This window comes from Desmodus rotundus, chromosome X (assembly GCF_022682495.2).
Source record: "Desmodus rotundus isolate HL8 chromosome X, HLdesRot8A.1, whole genome shotgun sequence".
Classification (NCBI taxonomy): Eukaryota; Metazoa; Chordata; class Mammalia; order Chiroptera; family Phyllostomidae; genus Desmodus; species Desmodus rotundus.
Window position 1 is genome coordinate 61,961,804 of NC_071400.1, and position 27,307 is coordinate 61,989,110.

General features: G+C 41.2%; 1 protein-coding gene across 1 annotated transcript in view; it reads left to right on the top strand.

Annotated features, from left to right (window-relative positions):
* The first annotated feature begins 799 nt into the window (after positions 1-799).
* Positions 800-27,307, top strand: part of VAMP7 (vesicle associated membrane protein 7) — a 45,708-nt gene continuing 19,200 nt past the window's right edge. Inside the window, exons 1-5 of the mRNA XM_024564375.3 lie at positions 800-933; positions 8,189-8,343; positions 14,973-15,030; positions 17,645-17,782; positions 23,840-23,930. Of these exons, the coding sequence (XP_024420143.1) occupies positions 8,198-8,343; positions 14,973-15,030; positions 17,645-17,782; positions 23,840-23,930 (433 nt within the window). The 5' untranslated portion in view covers positions 800-933; positions 8,189-8,197. The remainder of the gene's footprint in view (positions 934-8,188; positions 8,344-14,972; positions 15,031-17,644; positions 17,783-23,839; positions 23,931-27,307) is intronic.

Consider the following 27,307-nt stretch of genomic DNA (forward strand, 5'->3'; position numbering starts at 1 on the left):
AATGTAAAATCCTGCAGAATTGAAGTACGGCAATGCTTGAAAAGTGTCTATTTGTTTCAGCAACACTGTGAAGAATTTTGACTGGAAAGGAGAGGTGGAAGAAAGACCACAAGGTTAAATTAAGTCTGTGTGTGGTGAGGGGTTTGGGGGGGGTGGGGCTGAGAAAGATGATTTTGGAATATTTTAGATGAGAGAAGCTTTGACCATCTTTAAGTGCTGATAATAAAAAGCAAAAATAGCAGGAAGCCATTGGACAAGTCAGGAGACAGAGGGGTTCATCAGTGGAGCTAGACTCTGTTGGCAAAAGGGAATGGGGTTGTAAAGCAGATGAGAGAGCTTAGATCAAAGTAGATTGGTAGTAGTAGTAGTTGTTGTTGTTGTTGCAAAAGATTGGGAGAAAAGATTTATGGGGAGTCTGAGGAAGTTAGAAAATTTCGTGGCGAAAGTAGAGGGAGTTCCTTCCAGATGAATTCTATTTTGTGTGTGAAGTTAACAGGCAATATTATCTGCTGAGACTAAGAAGGGAGATGGTGGGACACGATCGGTTCTTCATTTACCCCGCCAACTTAACGCTGGTAAAGTCTTTGTGGCCCTGTATCTTCTGGTTTTCCCGCAGGACTAATGCTCGATGCTTACAAGAGTTATTGACTGAAGCGTGACAGACTACACTATACGCCAGTCGGAACTACCAATCCCAGAATGCAGTGCCGCACCTGGGAAGTGCGGTGGCTGGGAACGCACAGGCTCCTCCCCTCCTGCCTCACTCATTGGAGGAGTGCTCACATTCCCAGGAGTCCGCGCGCGGGCGGGGCTTGTACCCGGAAGCTGGCGCCGTCCGGTCCCAGCGTTCTCTGGGAGTGGGCAGTTAGCGACCCCAGCTGACCCACGCCCCTCAGTCCAGAGCCCGCGCTCTCTCAGCGGGTGTCCGCACAGGTAAATGGAGCGGGGTGCGGTCGGCAGAAGGCGGGGAAACGTCGGCGGAGGGAGGGCAGAGGTGTTGACCTGAACACGCCGGGGTAGAACGAGGAGGCAGTGCGAGGATGACTTGGGCTTTCTCTGTTGTCGACGGTCCTAATTGTCGGACAGGTGCAGTTTTGGCCAAGTGAGTTTTATGCCCCTGAAAAGGCCTGGAGTTAAGGAGTGTCAGAATGCGTCACTTACAGGAGGGAAAAAATGATAACTTTCCTTCAGTTGGCATTCTGCAAGACCTTTCTATAGCATTTAAATCTCTTGAGTCTTTTGAAAACTCCTCTCTACGCTCATGTTTGAATGACGTCACCGTCTGCCTCCCCTCCTTCTGAGCCCCTACGTGGGTTTCTAGTCCTCTGCGTGCCCTTCCTCCACCGCTCATTGTTGACATCCTTCTTCCTCCGTTCGGATAGAAACTCTGTTTGCACCCAGACCTGTTTTCTCAATGCCAAACATGTATAATGTTGTTATTATTGACCAAAATTTAACAAACTCTGACCATGTAATATATTCTTTGGTACATGCTTTACATCTCCCTCTCCCATAACACCTACAATCAGTTATAAAACCCTTTTCTGTCTTACTAATTGTTTTCAACTACCTGCACCTCCATTGTCCCATCCTTGGTCCCAGAGGATACTGTCATGTTTGGGACATTCTTTCCCTTTGAATAGCTGTGTGTGAGAGCACTTACTGAACAGCTAATATGTGCTGGGCACTTTTCTAACTGCATGAGATGTAGTTGGAAACAAGACGCAGGAAATCGCTGCTCTCAGTAGCTTACATGTTTGTGTGTGGGAACAAAGAGGAATGCAAGATCACGTTATATGAGGTAGTGGTAGTTAATGTGAAGTAAAACAAGTGGCTGACTTGACAGAGTAGGCCACTATTCTGAGAAAGTCAGAGGGATTGGATTGGGCCTAAGAGGATCACCCAAAAAGAATATTTGCAATACCAGCAAGAACAGTCCTGTACGACCAGACTTAAGGCTTTTCATAAATACTTCTTGTCTTCTGTCATATCAATGTTCTTCATTCTTCTGTCTCTTCCAAGGTTATTACATCAGAATCGGTGGCTTATCTGTTGTTGGCTTATTTCCTCCTAAGACCCAGACAGAAGAGTTGGGGAATGGATTATTCTCAGATCAGCTGCTTTATCTTGTTTAGGGAGATAGTTGATGATCGAAATATTATTTTTGCCAGCTCCTACTAGTAAAGTTATGTATCACTTATAGTATACTTAAAACCAAACCATGCTCAATGTCCGTTCATTTATTCAACAGATATTTGAGGGAATAGTATGTGCCAGGCACTGTACCAGGCACTGGGAACCTACTGAGGATAAAATAGATGCATTGATTTCTTTTCCAAGGAGAAATAGTTGTAACATATACTGAGAAAATTCCTAATATATAAGCTGACACATACATTTTTTTCTTCATTCAAGGTGAGATAAGTGCAAATCTCCTGACCAGCTGCATACGTTCTTCTGTTATTCACTCATTTCATTTTATTGCATTTGTTTGTGTCTGTCTTCCCCATTGTACCATGGCTTCCTTGAGTGTAGAGGTCTGCTTTTTACTGGTCTTCATATTTCAGTGTCTACTATATTGACTACCACATAGTAAACCTTCAGAAAATATGTGTTGAACTGAAATAGAAAAACTATTTGATCCAATCCAAATTACTTAATTTATACAAGGCTTTCTTCCTATAAGGCCATTGGGCTTATCCCTACACCTTCCCATTAACCAAATGTGGACCATTCCATTTTGTCAGGTTTGCTTATTTATCTTCCCTAGCTTGTTCTCACTTCTGCGTCCTCTCTTGTTCCATAGCTTCCTCCTCAAATTAGTTCTAATCTCTCTGCTCAGTACCTTGCGTGCCCCACCGTTTAATTTAATGGGCCAGTTTAGTAGTATGCCGCATGACACAAGGGTGGGAAAAATTTAATACCCGCCGCGGATTTCCAGTGAAACATTCTGCCGGTGAACTGTTGCAAGGATTAGCATAATACATTCCCTTACAATATTATAAATAATGATACAGAATACTTTTTATTTTGCATTGACTATTACTACCATGTTTTATGTAATGAGTTAATTCTTCCAGTTTTTTTCCTTTTGGAACAGTCGCACAGCCTTTATTTATCATACAGCACATTATGGTGTCATTGGTTTCCACTTAGTACAAACACATCTTTAAATATTATTTTCTCCTTAGCCTGAGATAGTGTATGTGCTCATGTCATTCTGCCACATTGTCACTTTCAGAATGTCAGATAAAAATCTCAATTTTTTAAAATAAAAGTTTTTTCCATGAAGATATCTTTCAGTTGTAAGTTGTTACTATAAAAGATAAATTTCATCTTTATAACTGAGCAAAAACATGACAGAAATACAGAGTACTTGAGTTATGATTGTCATTATGATTTTAGAATATGACAACCTAAGAGCAGCCAGACATGCTTCTAATACATTAAAAAATTAAGTATTGTCATTTTAGGGAATTTTTTGGTACCTGTGGTTTCATAGTGGAAATGGAGCACTGAATTGTGTGTCATCCCTCATTTATAAGCTATACGTGCGGATGATCCAGAATGTTCATACACAGTCAGGGGTTTCCAAGCCGCACCCAGCCCTCGGGCCACATGCGGCCCAGGGTGGCTATGAAGGCGGCCCAACACAAAATCGTAAAGTTACTTAAAACCTTATTTTGCTCGTCAATTTTTGTTAGTGTTTGCGTATTCAATGCGTGGCCCAAGAGAACTCCTCGTCTTCCAGTGTGGCCCAGAGATGCCAAAAGGTTGGACACCCCTGATGAACATTATACAATTTTATCAAAATAAAATACAGAATTAAAAAATTTTTCAGAACACGTAGACTGGAGTGTGAGAAACACTGACTTGGCCTTTTCCCCCAATCAGTTATCTGAAACTGTTCAATCTGCACTGGAAGATGCCTCCACTGAGGAGGAGCGTTTGCATCACTGTTGTGCTATTTTGTTAGCACTTTTTTTAAATACAGGCAGTCTCTTCCTTACAAATGGATATATTCCAAAGGTTCCTTCGTAAGATTATAGTTTGACACTCTGGATGCAGTTTCTTCTATAAATTATGCTATGTATGACCTTTTGATTGTTACGTCAACCAGTAGCATCTTACTTAACCTTTAATTTAATGGACTTAAAGACCTTCACGACAATTTACAATAATTCTTCTGTAAGAAACTGCATCCAGATTGCTCCTTTGGATTCCCCAAGAGCATATCTTTTCTTTTGGAATCCCCAAAACTGGAACAAAAATGTCCTTTTCTTGGAAACTTCTAGGCAATAGAAACAGGCCTTTATTAACTCCAAGCTATGGGAGGTTGCCCTTCTGGCCCACTGCTGAAGACTCTTAAATGAGTAAGGAAAGAATTGGGATAGAGGTTTTGGAGAGTAGAGGGAGGCAAGTTGGGGTGATGTTAATATATGGAAGGGAGAGTAGGAGTGAATTGGGAGGACCAGTTAGTTTCTAATATGGGGGTTTATTGTGTCCTCACGGAAGATATATTGAATCCTCTCCCCTGGTACCTGTGAATGTGACCTTTTTTGGAAATAGGGTCTTTGCAGATGTGTTCATTAAGATATAAGTTAAGATGTAAGTTAAAATGAGGTCATACTGCAGTAGGTGTCCTTATAAGAAAAGAGACACAGAGAATGCCATGTGGAGACAAAGACACATGGGGAGCACTGACTGGAAGCAGAGACTGAAGTGCTTCAGCTGCAAGCCAAGGAATGCCATGGTTTGCCAGCAAACCACCAGATGCTAGGAAGAGGTGAGGAAGGATTCTCCTCTACAGATTTCAGAGGGAGCATGGCCCTTCCAACATCTTGATTTGGGGCTTCTGGCCTCCAGAACTGTGAGACAGTATAGTTCTGTTGATTTAAGCCTTGCGGCTTTTGGTACTTTTCAAAAATGTCAGCCACAAGAAACTCATACACAATTCTGAGCAGGAATGAAGTAGAATTGGAATGATGGCTCTGGGACCAAGCAAGCAGTGAATAAGAGGACAGGGAAGAACAGTGTTGAGACAGGGCTTTCTATTATATTCCATTATCTTTTTTTTTTCTTCTCTCTGTGGCTTATCTTTTCATTCTTGTTCTTGAATATTATATTTGTATAGCACTCTATTAGACATTCATATACTGCTAATCATTAGAAGAGCTAGGCTTTCTGATTTCAACTATTTCTGATTTCAGTATTATTTATACCACAGTTGTTTCTATTGCCCCGATACTCATTAAGACATTACAGATTCTATTAGGAGAGATCTACAGTGGGGGCAGGTGAGACTTGATTGTAGGTGGGATTTTTAATTAATTCCTATTAGTGACATCTGAGAGGAAAGTAAAGTTTTTGTTGCTATGTGCTCAATGTTTAACAGTCAGGCATTTTTCAACTGGGGGCTGCTTTAATTGAACAATAAGCTGCTTCCCTATAATTTATATTCATTGTTCCTAGTTATATTCCGAATAATGTACCCTGTTCCAGGTGACTGTTTTATGTAAACTCGAAGACTGCTGTCACATTCCCTCTAAGTCTTCTCTTTGTCACGTTAAATGTTTCTAAGTTCCTCTAGCCATGCTTCAAATGATAACAATCTCCAGGCCTCTCACCCATACTGTTGCCTTTCTGTGCATTCTTGAAATACTACACCCAGGGTTGAACTCAGTGTTCCAGTTGTGTTCTAACCACCACAGAGTATAATGGCAGTAGTTCTTAAAGAGATCAAGACAAGATACCCTGTTTCTTAATGTAATTTAAGATTACATAAGCTTTTTAAGTAATTACCTCAGTTCATAATGAACTTATGGTCCACTCAGACACTAGATGTTTTTGTATTGTCACCAAACTCAGTTTTATTCTTCACGCTGCTGAGGGACTGAGGCTACTACTTTTTCACCTCTGTGTCAGGAACCACATGATTTTTCATCTCTGTTTCTCTTTGTGTGTTTGTTCCACTCCACTTCCTGTCTCTTTGACCCTAACCAATGACCTCCTTCCTTGTAAAATTTCAGTGCCTGTTTTCGAATCATCACAGCATGCATCAGGGAATACAGCCAGGCCCCGACACTTGTTCCTCCTTGAAGCTTTCTTTCCCTTTGGCTTCCAGGCCGCCACACTCTTCTGGTTTTCCTTTCTCAGTCTTCTTTGTGTCTCCCTATTCTCCTCCCTTTCTTTCCCTCAACTGTTGGTTGCACGTTGGGTTTTACCTTTGGTTTTCCCCCAGTTTGGGTGTGCCTTTGCTTCTTTTTTGCTTTGTTTTGTATCTTTGCATGCAATGTACCTGCCACAAATAAATCATGTTTAAAATGGCAGGTCTAGATGAGCTCATCTAAGGATAAGAGTGCAGAACCAATCCCTGTGGAAATTCAACATTTAGAGGTGAACTAGGGGAGGAAGACTCAGCAAGAAGACAGGAGAGGTAGGCATGCAGGAGGATTTCAAGAAAGAAGGTTTAGTTGGCAGTGTTGACAGTTCTGAGAGGTCTAGTAAGGTGAAAATAGAGAAGTTACCACTTAATTTTGCAAGAGAGGCTGTTGGCGAGCTCAGCAAGCATGGTTTTTTGGAGTGTTCAGGACAAAAGCCAGAGTATAGTAACTTGAGTTAAAAGGAGATAGAGAAGCAGAGAGTGTTTCCAGATGATGATTTTAAGAAATGGGGCAGTACCTGGAGCATGTTACATGGGCAGTTGAAGCTTTAGAATCAAGGACTGTAATGTATGAAAAGTGATTTGGAAATTGTAACTTGCTACAAATGGGTAAGGAGAAATCCAGAAAGAAGGTGGCTGAACACAGAACTCTGGGGAACACCCTCATTTAGAGAATGGAACGAGAGGCATTCAGCTCCAGAGACAGGCGGGCACTTCCCTGTGCGCTGGCCTTCAGCGCTAGCGTTCCAAAAGGGAATCGGTGCATCCCCTGACCTCAGGCACTTTCTATCTGTTGCTGTGTTTCACAAAATGTGGTTGCGTGAGTCATCTGCATCCAGGCAGGCTTGTCTTAAATACATATTCAAGGCCCCACCTCAGGCCTAGTGAATCAGAATTTCAGGGGATGATGCCAAGAATATGCAATTTTAATAAGTGACTCTGACTCTGCCACCTAACATGACTCATTCACACTACAGTTTGAGAACCACTGACTTATTGGATGAAAGGGAACATGTTAACAAATAACATTACGTTGAAGAGTTAGTGGAGGACTAGGAAGGCTTTTTTTTTCATATTTTTAAATAAGTGTATATCATTAGATAAGACAGACTGGGCTGATATGTAGGAAAACAATGGTACAAATTCATAAACATGACAAAAATAATCTCAAACTCATGCTGCGTTGTTTTTAGAAATGTTCTATGAAGGATCTTGCCACCATTTATAGAATCATCCCTCTCTTGTGGGAGGTTTGGGTTGTTTTCACTTCATTTCTATTTTGGGTAATTAATGCCTTTCTGGTAGAGGCAGTATACATACAGGGATAAAACTGTGGATTTTAGAACCATCCTCCCTGGGTTTAAAGCCTGGCTTTTATCACTTCCTAGCTGTGTAATTTTGGGCAAACTATATATAAGTTGTCTATACTTCAGTTTTTTCATTTTAATGTGAGTATTATAATAGTGTATAACTTTATTGATATGAGAGTTAAATCAGCTAATATTTGAAAAATGCTTAAAATGATGCCTGGCACATAATGAGCACTTAGTAAATATGGCCTATTATTATTGTTAATAGCTATCTTTACGAATCTAGAGTCTAACTTCTGTTGAATTATTTCCAAGGATGAATTTTCAGAATGGCATTCCTGCACTAGAGGATGAAGATGTCTTTACGTCACTGCTTTTGAAAGGGTGATAGGAGTTGGTGCTGTATAATTTATAACTGCAACCTATCTATCATTGTACACGCACACACACATATAAATATGTGTGTGTGTGTGTATGAATGTGTGTGTATTTGGTATGTCTCTATGTGTACACATATCGGCATGATTGGGTTGTAAGCTTATACAAGACTGCGATGTACTTGTTAAACCTGTAACTACGTCTGTTACACTTGATGCTAGAGGGCCTTGGTCAGTTCTGTGTCCAGGTAGATGTCGCTAAATGATAGTAAGTTACCTTTGAAAGATCACATCAAAGAAGTATTCTAAGTCTTGTGTGTCTCTTTTCCTTTTGATAGATTGAAGCCATGGCCATTCTTTTTGCTGTTGTTGCCAGGGGAACCACTATCCTCGCCAAACATGCTTGGTGTGGAGGAAACTTCCTGGAGGTGACCGAGCAGATTCTGGCTAAGATACCTTCTGAAAATAACAAACTAACGTACTCACATGGCAAGTGAGTTCTGCTTTGCATGGGTAGAGGGTGAAGGAAATGAATTCTGTTATTATAATCAGGACAGTATAAAACTAAAAAAGAAACTCATTGGTAGATAATGTGAATAAGCTGACAGAACAGTAACCTTTGCCAGCTTAGAATGTGTCTAGTGTTATTAACTATAAATTTAACTTGTAATTATTTTGTTCTGTCATTTGAAGTGATATTAATCTTCTAAAGAAGGATATGGAAATGTGAGATGTAAAACTGATTTTGCTATAGAGCTCTATGATATGCGAAACTTGATACAGATAAAATGCATAATACTTCTTCATTCTTTTAGTAAATATTTACTGAGCACTCGACTGTCGCCAACTGCTTTGCGTGGTGCTGGGGATACAACAAAAAGCACGGTGTTTGCCCTCTTGGAGGTTACAGTTTAATGAAGGAGACAGTCAGATGCATAGATAATTAAGGAGAGTGGGAGAGGTGGTGGGTAGCTGGAGGGCATCTCAGGTAGACGGAACAGCTAGTAGAGAAGTACGGAGGCATCGCATCAAAGGACATGTTTAGGGAAATGCAGGTTTGGTTTTTTTGTTTTGTTTTTTTTTGTTTTTTTTGTGACTGGTGCCTAGTGTGGTGAAAATAAAGCTAGAGAGATGGGTAGAAGTCATGTCAGGTGTTATAGGCCATGTTAAGAGATTGGACGGTACACCCTGGGCAGTGGAAAGGCACTGGAGGCTTTCAGCCAGGGTTGGCGTGGTGAGGCTTTGCTTTAGGAAGATCGCTGTGGTGACTGGCTGGAGAAGGGAGTGGACAGAGCATGGATGGGCAGTCTTAGTAATGACTTTAAAAGTGCCTAAACCTCCTTCATTAATACCTAAAAAAATTTTGTTACCTAACCTATGCTCATTTTCTTAGTTCTTATCTCAGAAGGAGATCCTTAATTGCTTACTAGGGCTAAATCCTATAATTTAGGATCAAGTCTATATTACTATAAGAGAGAGACCCCAAAATACAGTGTTAACTGAAATTAGAGAGCCAAGAGGTGAGTACTTCGGGGCTGGTGGGGTGGCTCAACCGTTTTTATTTAGGGCTTTCCAACTTTGGCTAAAGCAGCTTCTTCAGTTCTTGTGACCTCCCTGTGGTTGCCCAGTATTTTTAAAAGCAAAGCCCAGAAATGGCCTGATACTTTACTGTTCAGAAGCTTCTGCTCACATTTTATTATCTGCCCTGTAGTTATGTAGCTAATGTACGTGGAAGGGAAACTAGGATGTGTCATTTCTAGCTGGGCAGCCATATGCTCAGCTAAAACTCCGTTACTCCGGAGGAAGTTCTGGGAGATCAGGAGACAGCTTGCAATCTTGCAGTCTACTGTTCTGCCCTACCCACATGTCCGAGTATACTCTTCTTCCCAAGATAGAACACACCTCCTCTTGGTAGGAGGTGTCCCCAAAGACTCATCTGGTTATGTCCAGCTCCAAGTCCACAGAGAGTCTGGGTGATACACAGTCCTCTCCATCAGGCCCAGGGCTGGTTCCTGTGACCCACTGACCATAAGCTTAAAGACAAGTCGTACGTTCCCTCCGTTTCTCCAGCCCCACCAAATAGACAATGGTGAAATACTAACAGCACCGCCACAGTGGAAGTTACAAACTCCCTTTTAGAAACAGGAAGAACAAGAAATACGTAGAAGCCCTGCTGCCTAGCAATATTAAAATAACTACTTCACAGCAATTTCAAAGATCCCCTGTTGTAACCAGAGAATGGTTAGTGGTTCTCGTTTGTTAGAGAAATTCCCCCATCTTTTCTCCCTGATTCCTGACTTTGTTTTCCAGGAGGCTCTTCCTGGTCCATCATCCTCTCAAACAGGTTTTCTATCCCTTGCTCTTCTTCTTCTCCTTCTGGTATTCCTATTATACGGATATTGTTACGTTTCATGTTGTCCTGCATTTCCCTTATTGCCTCTTCATTCTTTCTGAGCCTCTTTTCCATTTCTTGCACTTTCTGGGTGTTCTTTTCTACTTTGTCCTCCAGCTCGCTGATCCGATCCTCTGCTTCATCAAGTCTGCTTTTCATTCCTTCTACTGTGTTCTTCAATTCAGAAATTGTATTCTTCATTTCCTCTTGGCTCTTGTTGATAGTTTCTATTTCCTTTTTCATGTTGATATAGTTTGCAGTGAGTTCATTGTAGTTTCCTTGTAGTTTCTGGTAGTTCTCTTTGAGCTCAGAGAGCTCAGTGAGCTTCCTGATGACCATTGCTTTGAACTCAGTATCTGATAGTTGACTTGCCTCTTTTTCCGTTAGCATTCTTTCTGAGACTTCCTCCTTTCCTTTCATTTGGGAATTGTTTCTTTGTCTTCCCATTGTTTGTGAGACTCTTCTTCTTGGCCTCTGCTTCTTAAATTGCTCTATTCTGACTCCCTGGGTTTATGGTATGCACTTCTATGGTAGAATGCCAATGGGATTCGGTGGTGCTGTCTCCTTAATCTCCTGTGCTCACTGGTCTTGAGCTGACGTTTATGGGTTTAACACGGTCTAACTCTAGTCTTTTCAGCACTCCAGGTTTTGTTGTCTCACTTTCAAACAAGCAATAATAAGACTGAGAGCTGATCTTTTTTTTTTTGACACAAACAACGGCACCTAGAACGTAACAGGTAATATTGTAAACTTGGAAATAAGTAAACAAAAACCAAACCTGACTATGGCTGCCGTAGCAGCGCCTCGCAGATCTCCCACTGCCAGGACTCTCCATCATCCTCTCTTGCCACATTCAAAATGGGTGTTAGAGAGTGTGTCATCTTTGGCAACCGTGTAGGTTTTGTAGTCTTCTGCTCGCTGGTATAGTTTAGAGGCCTACAGGTTGCCTGAGGGGTTAAATAAAGCCAGCTGCTTCTGATTATGGCTTCATAGTTTCTTCCGAAATTTATTAGACTTACTCTCTGTGTGTTTCTAGTCAGTTTGCAGGAAAACGCCCAGGGACAGCACTTGCAATCCTTTTACAGGCAAGACCAGGAAGTAGGGCATATCCCTCCCACTCACACAGCCATATCTAGCTACAAGGTAAGCTAGAATATGTAATTCAATGACAGTGTGGTTATGGTACAAGAAGGCAACATTAGCATCTGCAGAGCCTTTCCACCTGCATGCTGATGCAGTCCTGCCTAGCGTCCTCTGCAGTAAGGCTCCATCAGTGAGTTGTGTTTTCCCCTTTAACCTTCAGAATTGGTGTCTTTGCTATAATCATGTTCCATCATCCCGATCAAAAATATCTTTTATTACTGTGTATTAAAAGAAAAAAGTCCATTTTACTGTAGGACAATCGTTCCCCCTCCCCCCTGAAATCTGATCTTCCACTTGCTATTCCTGGCTCTTCTTTAGGAGCGTCACCAGCTAGTCAGCTGGCTGAACCCAAAACTTCAGAGACGCATTTGACTTCTTTACCAAATCCTTCCCATTCTCCCACAAAGAGGTATTTCAGTCCATTCCCTCTCCTCTACCCTCGCTTATTATGGTGTTAGTTCAGGCCTTCATGGTTTCTCATTTCTCATAGCCTCCTTCTAACTGGTTTTTCTGCTGTCTCCTTAAATTCGTATTTCACATTTCTGATTACACTTCCTTGCTTAAAACCCGTGACTTTTAGAATAAAGCCCAAACTTGGCCTTCACAATTTTGTTCATTCCTGACCTTTCTATCCTTACTTCTATAGGACCCCTTGCCCTTCCCCGACCCAGCCATATTACTTCAAGCTTTAGTATATTTTTCCATGCTTTTGCATCTTGGAATACCCTTCCCCTCCTGGGCCCCCTGGTAAAGTTTTGCTCATTTTACAGGTCTCCAATGAAATACTGTCTTAATTATCATTTTAGTCCTTCTAAAAGGGCAGTTCTGTTCCTGTCCTTTCCTGCAGCAGCAACTCCTTCCCCTCAGGCTAAAGTTCCTTAACAGGAAGGAGCAGCAACTCCTTCCCTTCAGGCTAAAGTTCCTTAACAGGACTTAACAGAAGATTCTTTAAGATCTGCCCCTGCTCCCTTCTCTGACCTCATCTCTCACTACTTTAGCCCTAAGTTTTATTCTCTATCTACTTAGCTATTTGCGTTCCAGTGCCTGTTCTTTCTCTCTTCCTTTGCAATAGCTAGTATCTTTTACTGGAATGTGTTTGTCTTACTTTTAAAAAACCTAACTGAAAGGTTTTCTTAGGCTTCGCTGAGGAAGAAATGCCAATCAGCTACACAATCAGGCAGTACAGAGCTTTATCGGGGTTTGCGCACCCGGGCGAGGTTCCCCGGTCCCCGGAGCGGGGCCAGGGGGGAAGTTGCGCCCAAGCAGGGAATGTGGCGGGGTTTTATGCACCAAATCCTGGTTGGCTCCCCTCGTGGGGGCGAGGGATTGGTCTCCTTGAGCAAAGCGGCAATCCGTCATTGGTGGTTCCCCGGTTTGACGTCAGCCGTCTCTTCCCGGTTGTAGTTCGGCTGCCTGCCATTTTGTCCTACCCCGCCCATCCTGACACTAACTTCCTCTGCTTGAGCTAAGATGTTCCCTCTTGTAGAAAAACCCCTGAACTCCACGATGGGCCAGGTGCCCCCTTTTTATGTGTCTGCCTAGGAACCTCGGTTTGTTCATATTATAGCACTCCCTGCACTGCATTATAATTGCAGTCTTTATTTTTGTCTCTGTCCCCTGACTGTAGGCACCTTGGTGGCAGGGACCATCCCTCATTAACTTTTGTTGTCTTTTCTCCAAGTTACTCCCAAATGTGATTTAGGAGAAATAAATTTGGTAGGGAAAAGCATGACTTCCATGTCGGACGTGTGTTGAAGTGGTCTGTGGTGTAGCAGGCAGGAGCCTATGCCGGCCGAGAACTCAGGACATAGGTCAGATCTAGATTTAGGGCTCATCATTGTAATTGTGGTAGCTGAGAACAAACGTCAACAACAAAACGTGAGAGTGGATGCCGCCCTTCGGGGAGTGCGTGTGAAGAAAGCAGGGAGCTACATATGCTGGAAAACATCACCGAAGAAGAAAAGAAACAACAACATAATCTAGGCAACCGTGGTGTCAAGAAATCTAGTGGAGAGAAAACCCTTTCCTGAAAAAAGGAAGTGGCCAACACTGTTAAACGTCTGAGAGAGAACCACTGGATATGGCGATGTGGAAGTCATTGTTGGGATTGATGTGAACTGTTTCCAAGTAGTGGAGGAAGGCGTCTGGGTTCCCATACCTCCTTGTAATTCACATCAAGCCTTTATGTCAGGGGCGTCAGGCTCCTTTTCACCCGGGGCCACATCAGCCTCGCGGTTGCCTTCAAAGGGCCAAATGTAATTTAGGGCTGTGCACATGTAACTACTCCTTAACAGTTAAGCGAGAGCTCGGTGCTGCCACCGGGTAGAAACAAGGTGCCGGGCTGGATAAAACAAGGTGGAGGGCCGGATTCAGCCCACGGGCCTTGTGTTTGCCACCTGTGCTTTACGTGAACATTAATAATATAATTCAACAGGTACTCCTTGCCCAAGGTAAAAATCTGGGAGGCAAAGTCAAGTTATCCCGGTGCCTCACCCCCAGTCGCCGATCATCAGATTCTGTTCAATTTCTTTGTCCCTTCTTCTTCTCCTTATAGTGCTTTATTTCCCTCATGGCTTTTTACCTGCAGGAGAGTCTCCTGTCCGGCCCTCATTTCAGTCGGCTCTCCACACTCTAGCCAAAGCATCTCACTATATTGCAAACCTGATCACACACTCCCCTTGTTCACTGTTCTTAGGCTCATGCATAGTGAGGTTTTAAAGCCTTGTGTAACCCGGTATTTGCTTACTTCTGCCACCTCATCTGTACAGTCAGTTTTTCCCCCTCACATTTTATACTCTAATCATATGAACTAATTTTACTTTCCTAAACCCATTGTTTCCTTGAAGACCTTAAGCTTGCTGGTCTCTCACTCTGGAATACTTCGCTCACCCTTTACCTTGCCCTCTCTTCCTCATTCCTCAGGTCTCAGTCTAGATATCGTTTGCTCCAGGATATCCTTCCAGTTACCCTTAGCCAAACTCTGTTAGGTACCTCCTGTAGGTCCCTACACTACCGTGTACTGACTTTAACTCCTCCTCCTGCTTACCATGCTGCTCTGTAATTACCTTCACTGCCATCTCTGCGAAGACAGGGACCAGTGCTTTTGCTTATTTGTATCCTCAGCACCCGGCCCAGCAACCGACACAAAGCAGATACCAAACAAATGTTATTGTTAAGTATTTGGTAGGAAAAAAGTGTTTGCTTTGAGATCTTAGGAGAGTGCAAGGAAGACCACATGGCTCACTGGGGGCTAGTTTTACTTACATGTCCCTCCTAAGATGGCATCTCGTGTCCAGGCCTTAAGAGTCCAAATGATATGCTTATGCAGCTCTCATTTTAATGGGTAATGTGCACACTGTTGTGCTATATAGCTAGGGTAGAGCCATTCTCTTAATTTTTTATTTGTTCCTATCAGTTTGATTTGAGAGAAACAGGTATGTATGTATACTGGAGGTGAAGAGAGAGAATAGACAGTATCTGTAAAAAAAATGGTCATATTAGCAGTGTGAATTTGCTTATACGTAGAAGATAGAAGTGAAAGACATATTACTCATAACCACATAATTTGTATATGTTTTATCCTACAGTTATTTGTTTCATTACATCTGCCAAGACAGGATTGTATACCTCTGTATCACGGATGATGTAAGTAACTTGGAGATATATTGCCATTTAACTGTGTGTACTGTTAATAATAGTCAGTTCTTAATTATCTATATCTTCGGTGGGTAGAGGTGACATGGATATAGCTGTCCATAGCTGGGAATATTTCTCTATACTTTCCATTTATCATGTAGAGCAACAGTGACAAGAGTCGTTATCTGAGTATATGCAAATCAGCTTGGTTTTGGTGGAGTTTTAGCTTAACTTCTTGCAACTTCTACATTTATCCTATTGTGTAGTAAGAATCGGTATTCATAATTATCACACTTTGCTATCAAGCCCTCTCAAAATGTATCTGAAATACTAAATTATTTCATTCCTCTAGTCAGTAATTAGTGAATTGTCTAATGTGTATGAACTTTGGGAAAATCACAGTGCACTGCGATCAGCTTTGGAGACCTGTGGTTCACAGTGGTAGGTTAGTTTTAAGTATTTGTAGATCCTAGACTCGAAATACTCACTAACTTGACAATGTCTCCATGGTCCTTTCTCTCCTCTGCTATCCGTAGTGTCAGCTTCTTCCCAGACACATTCCCCATTCCCCTTACGGCTGCAAGCAGCCACACGCTTATTCACGCTCGTGTCCAGAGAAGACGGACTGTGTCTTCTCAAGTCTGTTACTGTAGGAACGAGGAAAGTTTTCCCAGACGCACACTCTCCCCTACGTCTGCTTTCACAGTGGACTTCCTTTCATGTCATATTGGCTAGTACGAGGCTGCATTTTTATTTCTAAATTGATTACTGACAAGAGACATGGAATTGATATGATTACCATAGGTATGAGTTATTGGCTTTTTTATTTTTATTTTTTATTTATTTTTTATTTTTTAAAAGATTTTATTTATTTCTTTTTAGAGAGAGGGGAAGGGAGGGAGAACGAGAGGGAGAGAAACATCAATGTGTGGTTGCTCTTGCGCACCTGCACACAGGGGGCCTGGCCAGCAACCCAGGCATGTGCCCTGACTGGGAATCGAACCAGCGACCCTTTGGTTCACAGGCCATTGGTCAATTCACTGAGCCACACCAGCCAGGACAGTTACTGGCTTTTATTGTGTCACAGACCCCTTTGACACTCATGTCCCCCTCCCAGAATGTTTTTTTTTTTTTTTTATGATGTAGACCTTTATTGAGCACCGGTCCATCACTTTGTTTTGACAGGGTGCGGGAGAATCATGAGTTAAGCAGTATCAGTGCAAATTTAACTTTTTTCCTAGAGGAAAGAAAAGTCTTGTGAAGACACATTATAAAATATGAAGTAAAGTACATGACTTTAAACCAAACCAAGTATATTGAAAGACAGTATTCACAGTATTTTAAAAATTGACATAGTGATGTATATATGTTTCTTTATGAATTCATTAATGGGATCTAGTCATGGATCTAATAACTAATAATAATTTTGAAGTGGTGATGAGAATAAACAGCATTTTGAAGTGTCTGTAACTGATGGCATATGAAAAAAGATTTCTATTGGTGACAGACTCCTCGGTGCCATCTAATAATACTACTCGGGCTTGCTACCTACATTCACAATTGAGGTATAAGTTAAAAAGGGAGAAGGGTTTTCAGGAACAACTATGAAGGACACATGGACAAAACCAAGGGGGGTGGAAACAGGGGAGGGAGGTGGGGATAGATGGGGTGGAGGGGAGAAGTGGGGGAAAAGGCAGAAAACTGTACTTGAACAGTAATACAATTTAAAAAATTATACACTTAAAATGGGTAATTGCTATAAGTTGTACTTCAATAAATCTGTTAAAAGTAAGTGTGAAAAAAAAAAGATTGGTGAAAATAACAACATAGTTTTTTTTTCCATCCAAGTACATCCGCCCCTTGAGTTTGGACCACGGACCCCAGTTGGAGAACCCCTGGCTTAGACATTCACCTCAGGTGAATGGAGATGAGTGTCAGCCACAGTGACCCTCATAGGGACTTTTATCTCTGGTTTCACAGGATTTTTTAAAAATTATTTTTTTTAAGTCAGCTATATCTAAAACAACCAAAGTGAAAGGCCTTGGAGTAGATGAGAAATAAATCCCACTAACTTTGGGACGGTCAGAGTTGAGTCATATTTATTGATCTATAATTGCGTGTGTGTGTTTAAAAATACTTTTTGACTAGCTGGAGCTAGACAAGAGTACGTCACTTGATTTTTTTCAAATGTATCACCACTATTGAAAAAAATCAATTCTACGTTTATGTCAGTAGTGTTATCTTTGTGTGTGAAAGACTATAGTGTTGTTAGAATTTGCTGAACATCTTGTGCTGGGCTATCTCGTAGATCCCATGAAGGATATGGGGGAAGTAAAACCCAATTCCTGCTCTTAAGAAACTAACCTACATTCTGTTGTCTTCGGTTGGCAGTGATCGAACATGTTTGGATTGGACTCTGAGCTCACTCATTTACTAGTTATCTAGACTTCAGCTAGTTAGTTACCTTTCCAGAGATGTTGTTTACTTCTCTGTAAAATGAGGTCAGTGTTAGTTCCTGCTCACGGAGTCATTGCTCAGTAAATGTTAGCTGTTCTTATGGTTGTTGTTAATCATCCATGACATCTTTTGTTTGCTTTTGAACTCCATGTTGGTCTCTTTTCAGGATTTTGAACGTTCCCGAGCCTTTAATTTTCTGAATGAGATAAAGAAGAGGTTCCAGACTACGTACGGTTCAAGAGCGCAGACAGCACTCCCCTACGCCATGAATAGTGAATTCTCGAGTGTCTTGGCTGCACAGCTGGTAAGATCTTTCTCAGGATATAGTATTTTTATTCATGTCGCCTTTAGTACCTCAAAGCACTGTGAGTATAGAGGACCCTGCACTCAGTATAGTTTGCTGACTGTGTTATTACATGCCAACATAACAAAATTTCCCTGATAAAAAAGTTGAAGGGATCATTTTAAGGTAGAAAGCTAATAGTTGGTGATATTCTCTATTAATGATAGAGTCTCTCAGGATTGGAAAAGACATTAAAGATTATCTACTTAAACGATCCAGGAGCACACATGCATTCCACATGCCAAATGGCCTCTTAACCTATTCCTAGACCTTCTGTTCCATGAGACAAATTTAATTTCCGAACAGCTCAAAGTAGCCATTTGAAAGTCTGTTTATCTGTATACGTACCTAATTGTTGGCTCAGTGAAGTTTCACACACGTATACTCCTGTGAAATACCACCCTCTGCAAGATAGCGAACACTCCAGGACACTAAAAGTTCCCTCGGGTCCCTTTGCACTCAGTCCTCTCCCTCACACGGTGCCTCAGCTAACCTCTGCTCTATTTTCTTTCACTATAGTTTTGTCTTTTCTATAACTTCATGTAAGTGGAATCATAAATTATGTACTCCTTTGTTTCTTGCTTCTTTTCTTCAGTGTAAGGCTTTTGATATTCATCCATGTGTATAAATCAGTAGTTCCCTTCTTTTGCCTGGCGGCACTGCATGCATATACCGCAGCTGGCTTATCCATTCCCCGTTGCTGGATATTTCAGATGCTGTCTGTTTCCCGCTATCACGAACAAAGCTCTTATGAATATCCATGTACTAGTCTTTGTGTGCATGTATGTTTTTATTTGTCTTTGGTAAATACTGTATTTTGCCAAGTATAATGCACACTTTTTCACCCAAATTTTTGAGGGGAAAATAAGGATGTGCATTGTACATGGGTAGCGCTAATTCCTTATCTATATAAATGTTCTTAATTCTTTTACTTATGCTTATGCTCCAAAAATGTGGGTGTGCATTATACATGGCAAAATACAGTGCCTAGGAGTGGAATTTCTGGGTCATAGGATGAGTGTTATTTAATTTTATAATAAGTCACCAACTTTTTCCAAAGTACTTGCACCATTTACATTCTCACCAGCAGTTCCATGTTTCTGCTTCCTTGTCAACACTTGTTATGGTCCATCTTTTTACTTTTAGTCATTCTGGTAGGTATCTAGTGATATTTTATTATGCTTTTAATCAGCATTTTCCTGAGGACTAATGGTGCTGAGACCTTTAAAAATGCTTACCTTTTATTCGTGCAACTTGCTGAGTGCAACGACGCAAGTTCTGTCTATGAGTGTGTTGTGAATGAGAAAAAACTGACTATAATTGAATACTTTCCTTTTCACTTCCCCTGTAAGTGTTCTTTTTAATACTCTCTTTGAGTATTATACTTCTAAAAATGCATTACTTTGGGCGATGAAGTTTCTTTAAATAGTTACAAATCTTTATTATTCAATTAGTTGATTTGTTTTATACTTCCCACTAGGAAACATTCATATGTCAGGGGGTACCCCAAAATAACTGGAATTATCTTCGGGAGGGCAGGCCCCTTGTAGTACAGGCTTCCCCCACCAGGTGAGTGTTCTAGGAACCTGACTGTATCAGTGTACCAGCTGGCATTGTTGTGAGAGGCTGCATTTGGCTTCAGTGAGTTTTTTTGAAGACTCTTTCAATGCCTTTGCCCATTTCATGATGGGTGATTTATTTTTTTAACTATATTTTATTAAGCTATTACAGTTCTAATATTTACCCCTTTGTCCCTGTCTACCCAGTACCCCCCACTCCCTCCAGCAATTTCTACACCATTGTTCATGTCGGTGGGTCCTGTGTATAAGTTCTTTGGCTACTCAGTTTTCTATACTGTACTTTACATCCCCATGGCTATTCTGTAACTATTTGTAATTTTTTTTTTTATTGACTTTATTTATTTATTTTTTAATATATTTATTGATTATGCTATTACAGTTGTCCCATTCCCCCCCCACTCCCCTCCATCCTGCCCACCCCCCTCCCTCCCACATTCCCCCCCCATAGTTCATGTCCATGGGTCATACTTATAAGTTCTTTGGCTTCTACATTTCCTACACTATTTTTACCCTCCCCCTGTCTATTTTCCACCTATCATCTATGCTACTTATTCTCTGTACCTTTCCCCCTCTCTCCGTAATTTTTTAAAAAGATTTTATTTATTTACTTTTAGAGAGAGGGGAAGGGAGGGAGAAAGAGAGAGAGAGAAACATCAATGTGTGGTTACTTCTTGCGCCCCCCACCCCTGACAGGGGGCCTGGCCAGCAACCCAGGGATGTGCCCTGACTGGGAATCGAACCCGTGACCCTTTAGTTCACAGGCCAGCGCTCATTTCACTGAGGCACACCACTCAGGACACTATTTGTAATTCTTAATCCCCTCACCTCTTTACCCATTCCCCCACTGGCAACCATCAAAACTCTCTCCATATCCAAGATTCTGTCGCTGTTCTTCTTGTTGCTTAGTTTGTTTTTTAGATTCAGTTGTTGATAGATATGTATTTATTGCCATTTTATTGTTCATAGTTTTGATATTTTTCTTAAATAAGTCCCTTTAATATTTCATATAATAATGGTTTGGTGATGATGAACTCCTTTAGCTTTTTCTTGTCTGGGAAGCACTTTATCTGCCCGCTGATTCTAAATGATAGCTTCTCTTGGTAGAGCAATCTTGGCTGTAGGTCTCTGCTTTTCATGACTTTGAATTATTTCTTGCCAATCCCTTTTAGCCTGCAAAGTTTCTTTTGAGAAATCAGCTGTCAGTCTTATGGGAACTCCCCTATAGGTGACTAATACCTTTTCTCTTGCTGCGTTTAAATCTGTCTTTATCTTTAACCTTTGGCATTTTAATTATGATGAGTCTTGGAGTGCGCCTCTTTGCATATATCTTGTTTGGGACTCTCTGCTTCCTGGACTTACATGTCTATTTCTTTCACCAAATTAGGGAATTTTTCTTTCACTTTTTTTTTCAGATAGATTTCCAATTTCTTGCTCATTCTCTTCTCCTTCTGGCACCCCTGTGATGTGAATGTTGGTGTGCTTGAAGTTGCCCAGAGGCTGCTTACACTATCCTCATTTTCATGGATTCTTTTTTCTTCTTGTTGTCTCATTGCTTGTTTTTGCTCCCTTATGTTCCAAATCATTGATTTGATTCTAGGCTTTATCCACTCTGCTGTTGTTTCCCTGTAAATTGTTCTTCATTTCAATGAATGAATCCTTTGTTTCTGACTGGATCTTTTTTATGCTGTTGAGGTCCTCGCTAATTTCCTTGAACATCCTTATAACCAGTGTTTGGTACTCTGCCTATGGTAGATTGCTTACCTGCATTTCATTTAGTTCTTTTTCTGGAGTTTTGATCTGTCCTTTCATTTGGACCATGGTTCTTTGTCTCTTCATTTTGGCAGCCTCCCTGTGTCTGTTTCTATGTATTAGGTAAAGCAGCTTTGACTCCCTGTCTTGGTAGCGTAGCCTAATGTATAATGTAGTAGGTGTCCTGCAGTGTTCAGTGGCACAGCCTCCCTAACACCCAAGCTGGGTACTTGAGGTGCACCATTTGTGTGTGCTGAGTACACCCTCCTCTTGTAGTTTAGCCTTGGTTGCTATTGGCAGATCAGTGGGAGGGACTTCCCCAGGCCAGTCAGCTGCAAGGATTAACTGTGACCACTGACCACCAACCTCTGCCCTCTGTAGAGGATCAGCTGTGCAGGGGCAGGGTGGTGGTGCTCCAGCGTGGTCTGTAGCTGTCCACTGGGTGCACAGACTCTGGGGTTTCCCAGGTGGTCTAGGTGAAGATCAGCCCCCACCTGTGTTTTGCCCAGGGACACCCTGCCTGGATTATAAAGCAATCTGAGATGGCTGCTACTTATGCTGGGCTTGGGGATTCCCAGGCAAAGCCAAGTTGTGAATCTAGGGTGGCTGTGACTAGTGCCTGGTGTGGGGGGGCCACTTAGCAAGAGGTACGGGGGCTGGGAGATCACTGAGGCCAGCTGCTACTTGTTTGAGAGGATTTAGGAAGTTGTGAAACATGAGCCACGACCAGCTGTTCATATGGTAAAGCTTGGGTGGGTCTGTAAGTTGGGTGGGCAGAGTCTTGGGATCTCCGGCGCAGGGAAAACCAGATTGATAGTCTCCGATATGGCACCTGCTGCTGACTCTGGGGCTCTGTGAGGGGAGGGTTCAGAAAAAGGACAATGGCCTCTGCCCACCTTTCTCTCTGGGAGAAAGCTGTCCCCCTGCTCTCGCCTTGACGCCAGACACTTCAGTTCTTCCCCATATGTCACTGCTGCCTTTCAAGCTGCTCCCTGGTGCTGGAGCTCAGAGGGAGTGAGTCTGAGTAGGTGAGTCCTTGTGTGGCATCTTTTTTAAAAAATAATTTTATTTACTTATTTATTTTTAGAGAGAGGGGAAGGGAGGGAGAAAGAGAGGGAGAGAAACATTAATGTGTGGTTGCCTCTCATGCGCCCCCTACTGGTGAACTGGCCGGCAACCCAGGCATGTGCCCTAGACTGGAAATCGAACTGGCGACCCTTTGGTTTCCAGGCTGGTGCTGAATCCACTGAGCCGTACCAACCACAGCATATGTGTGTGGGATCTTTAAGAGGAACTTTTTAAGACTCCAGAAGTTTCTTCTGCCAACTCAGTCCCCGCTGGGTTTTGCAGCCAGAAGTTAGGGAGACTTACCTTCCTGGCACTGGAGCCCTGGGCTGGGGGGCATGGTGTGGGGCTGGGACTCTTTGCTCCTGAGATACCCCTCCCGAATTTATCCACCACGTGTGGGTGTGGGAACAGCCTGTTCTGTGTCTCTGTGCCTCCTATGAGCCTGGATGGATATGGTTTCTTCAATTCTGTAGTGGTCAGACTTCCATTCAACTCGATTTCTGGCAGACCTGAGTGATGGTTGTTTTATTAGTTAGTTGTAATTTTGAGGTCATGATGGGTGATTTATGACTGCATTTGCCCACGCTATGATGAGTGTTCAGTTTTTGACCAAAAACGGCATGACCCCTATGCCCACCCTCCACAGTCACTCCATCTTGCCCCAGCAACTTTTTTTTTGTTTCCCTGAATGAAAAAAGTCCTCAAAGGGAAATGTTTTGCCAATGTGGAAGAAGTAAAACAAAAAATGGCAGAAGCACTAAAAGGCATCATAAATACACATTTTTTTATAAATAATTTCTGGGGTTTTTTGAGGGGTCCTCCCTCATATGTGAAACTATATAAAATATCACCAACAAAAATACACCAATGCATAGTCAAAGTAAACAGCTGGCAGCAAACTTGCAACTTAGCTGGTTTTGTCATTAGCCTCAGTTCTGTGTGACCCTCTGAATAGCTTCCTCATCTCTAAATGGAGGTAATAATTATGGCATCTTCATCATAGAATTTTTGGGTGAATTAAATAACATTCCCTATTTGAAACATTTAACACAGTGAAGTGACTGGAATATTATGTATTAAGCACTCCGTAATTGTTAGCTATGGATACTAATTTCAAAATATGTACTGTTATCAGTGTATTACATTTCTAGATCCTGTAAAAAGCCAATGAAAATAGGACACATACCCTCATCCCAATGGTATAAGAACCGATGCCTGGAAGCTGGGCTACCTCCTACCTCATCATACCCAAGAAATGGGGAACAATTTAGTGTACCCTTTCCCTGTCCTGTTCCCCTGCTACAACTATAGTCTCCTGTTCTTCTTTGTCTGAACCCCCTACTTCTGCTCCAAAAGTCTCAGATGTATATTTGATATAATACATTTAGTTCTACTTAATGTAAAATAAAGTGGTATTTTATACTGTAACGCATTTTTTCATATGGTGGAATTTTTATGCTGTCTATATTTTTTCCTAGGTCTGGTAACAATTTTTAATGAAGTGACCTTTTTTTGTATCAATAGAGACATAATTTTAGAGCATTTCTCAATGTCATTTCTTTTTATTTTCCTACTGTAAGTAATGCCTAGGTATCATAAGTTAAGTATTACTTTCTTACAGAAACATCACTCTGAGAATAAGGGCCTTGACAAAGTGATGGAGACTCAAGCGCAAGTGGATGAACTGAAAGGAATCATGGTCAGAAACATAGGTACGTTTCATGGCATAGTCCGCGTGAATATGGGCAAAAATGTTGATAGATTACCAGGGGTCAAATTATTCTAAAGAGACTGAAATAGGACCTCCTTGTTCTTACTAATGGAAGCTCATTGTCAGCTGAGACATGGAGATTACTTACCTATGGTAGTATCTACTGTATGAATGGTTTCTTTTTAGTACTTACGACTGCTCTATATTCTAAAATTGTTGATTGACTTAGCCAGATTAATTTCTGAAACCCTCATCAAGGAACATGTATAAAGGACACATGGACAAAGCAAAAGGCGGGTGGGATTGATGGTGGGAGGTGGGGGTGGGTGGGGCTAGGGAGGAGTGGGTGGGTGGAAATGGAGAAAACTGTACTTGAACAACAATAAAATTTTTTTTTTTTTAATTCTGAGACCCTCACAATAGTTCAGCAATTTAGCATAATTTAGTCAGTTTTGGCTGGAGGTACGCAGCTGATATTATCAGTAGATAACTTAAAGTTTAACTATTTAACCTCCTTGGAATGTTTGTAGCTCTTGATTGAGAGAAAGAAACGATTGGACCCAAAACTATTATATTCTTCAGCAGTATGAACTATGATATACAAGGTCTGTCCAGAAGGTATCCAGCCATGTAATATGAAAAATAGAGACATTTATTGAAGAAGATACAAGATACAAGAAACATCATTCACAGGACAATGACGCCTCAGTCCCCTTCAAAGTAGGCACCTTGGGACCTCACACTGTTCTTCCAATTGCCATCAGCTGCCCTGTTGTATTTTCCTAAATCTCACTGATGGTCTGAAATCTCTTCCCTTTCAAAGGTGATTTTAGTTTTGGGAAAAGCCAGAAGTTGCAGGACACCAAATCTGGGCTGTAGTGGGGCTGAGTCACCTGGGTGATTTGATGTTTTGCCAAAAAACTCTGCATGAAGTGTGATGCGTGAGTGGGCACATTGTCATGATGAAGCTGCCAATCACCAGTAGCCCATAGCTGTGGCCTTCTGAATCAACCGAATAGTTTCTGTGGAGGAATTTTCAAGCTTAATGCAAAATTTGAAGCACATTCATTGCTGTACTCGCTCAGATCATTTTGAATGCAACGGCCACACAGTACCCATGCTCATTCAATGGCATCTACTGCCCCCACTGACTAGTACAGTGAAGTTGTCATTGTTCACACATGTGTATTCCAGTCCACTCTCCTTGGCTGCCAGGTTACATCAATGTCATGCAAAACAGCCTCTTTATATTAATGATGGCTGGATATTTTCCGGACAGACCTCGTATATAGATTTTATCAGCCTGTATGTTGTCAGGAACCTATTTAGTACATTAAAATAATCCAGAGAAATTCATAAGGTTTATGTTTAAATTGATTATTCAATGGTATTTAGATTTGGGATGATGCTATTTTTTTTTTAAAAGCACTGGTTCTCACAGTGGAGTCCTTGGGCCATCGGCATCAGCATCTCCTGGCATCCTGTTAGAAACGCAAATTTTCATGTCCCACCCCAGACCCACTGAATCAGAAACTCTGGGACTACAGCCCAGAAATCTGCGTTCTCACAAGCCCTCTGGAGGGTTCCAGCGCACACTTCGTTTTGAGAACCGCTCTTTTATATGTATCTTTTAAGGGCAATATCTCACAGACAATCACTTCTATAACATTGAACAAAAAGGATTTCATATATATTTATATATAATTGAGACATTGTCCAATGGCATAAATATCTATTCACTTACAATCTTGGATTTACTATGTGAATTATTTTTTATATTATTAGAATAGTTACACACTGAGAACAGACAATTTAAAAAATTTATTCTTGGTCTCGCCATCCTAAAAATTTATTTCCATTTTCGTTCCTTTAAATTTTTATCCACATGTATACATATTTGTAATCATAGTTTATATTCAGTTTCATGGAGAGAGTGTAATATAGTGATCAAACTTGAAGTCATATATGCCTGAGAATGAGTCCTGGTTTCACTTCCTACTTGCTGTTAGCCCTTGATCAATTCTCTAACCTCTCTGGGCTTTATTTCCTAATCTGCAAATAGGATAAAAGAGGTAATAATGTATGTAAAGCACTTGGTACAGTGCCTGGCACATAGTAAAAGCTGAATGATTGTTAGCTGCTGTTAATCTCCTTTATGTTCATACAGTAGTTTGTTGAGTTATATCATAGGCTATCAATCATGGCCTCATTTTGGAGACTTTGATTCTGTACAGCAGTGGCACTCAGAGTGCTGTTTTACAACCAGATAAGGAGCTTGCTTCAGAATGTAAGTCGGTGCTGTGCTTCCTTCAGCAAGAATGTCTCACTGTGAAAATCTCACTTGGACTGAACAGTGTGTTTAGAGACTTAAAGCAGTAGTGCTGATTTAGAGGTTTGTGTTACAGTAACAGTTGTGTTATAAATGTGTTTTGGCTATTACGATTTTCTTATTTTCTTAAGATTAATTCCTAGGAATGGGATTAATAATCAAAAGGCAGAAACATTTGTTTGTGTGTCTTGGCTATTTGAAGTGATTTCCTTTCATTGACTTTTAGTTTTAATTATATGTCTAGATGCAGATGAGAGAACCTATTGAAAAAATAGGTTCCTGTTTTTCATCTTTTTTTTTTTTGTCACCGAATGTGTTCATTTTGCCTGAAAGTGGAAGCATCCAACTACTACAGTATTTTTTATTGCACATTCATAATGTTTACAGAAAATGAAACCTTTTAATCAACTGCTTTTAAATGACGTCTTTATTTTAGAATAACAGAAGCAGAAAATTAAAAATGTAACACTTCTAATCATCTCCCTCTGATTTTTTAAATAGCTTTATTGAGATACAATTCACATACCATACAATTAACCTATTTAAGTAGACAGTCCAATGGTTTTTACTGTGAGAGTTGTACAGCCGTCAGCACAGTTTTAGAACATTTTCATCACCACCCGGATGAAGTCCTGTTCCCACTGACAGTCACCCCTCCTTTCCCCTCAAACTCCAGACCTAAGCAACAATTAAACTCCTTTCTGTCTGTATACAGTTGCCTATTCTGGTGGCCTTTTTTTTAATATTAGCTTTTTCACTTAACATAATGATTTTGAATTTCTTGCGGTAGCGTGTATCAGTACTTTATTCCTTGTTATGGCTGAATATTCCATTGTATTGATACATTTGCTTTATTTATTAGTTGATGGACATTTTGATGATTTCTACTTTTTGGTTATGAATAATGCTTCTGTGAACATTAGTATACAAGTTTTTGTGTGAGCATATGTTTTCAGTTCTCTTGGGTACATACCTAGGAGTAGAATTGCTAGGTCACAGGGAAACTCCTAGTTTATCATTTTGAGTAAGGCCGTACTTCCCTGAAGTGG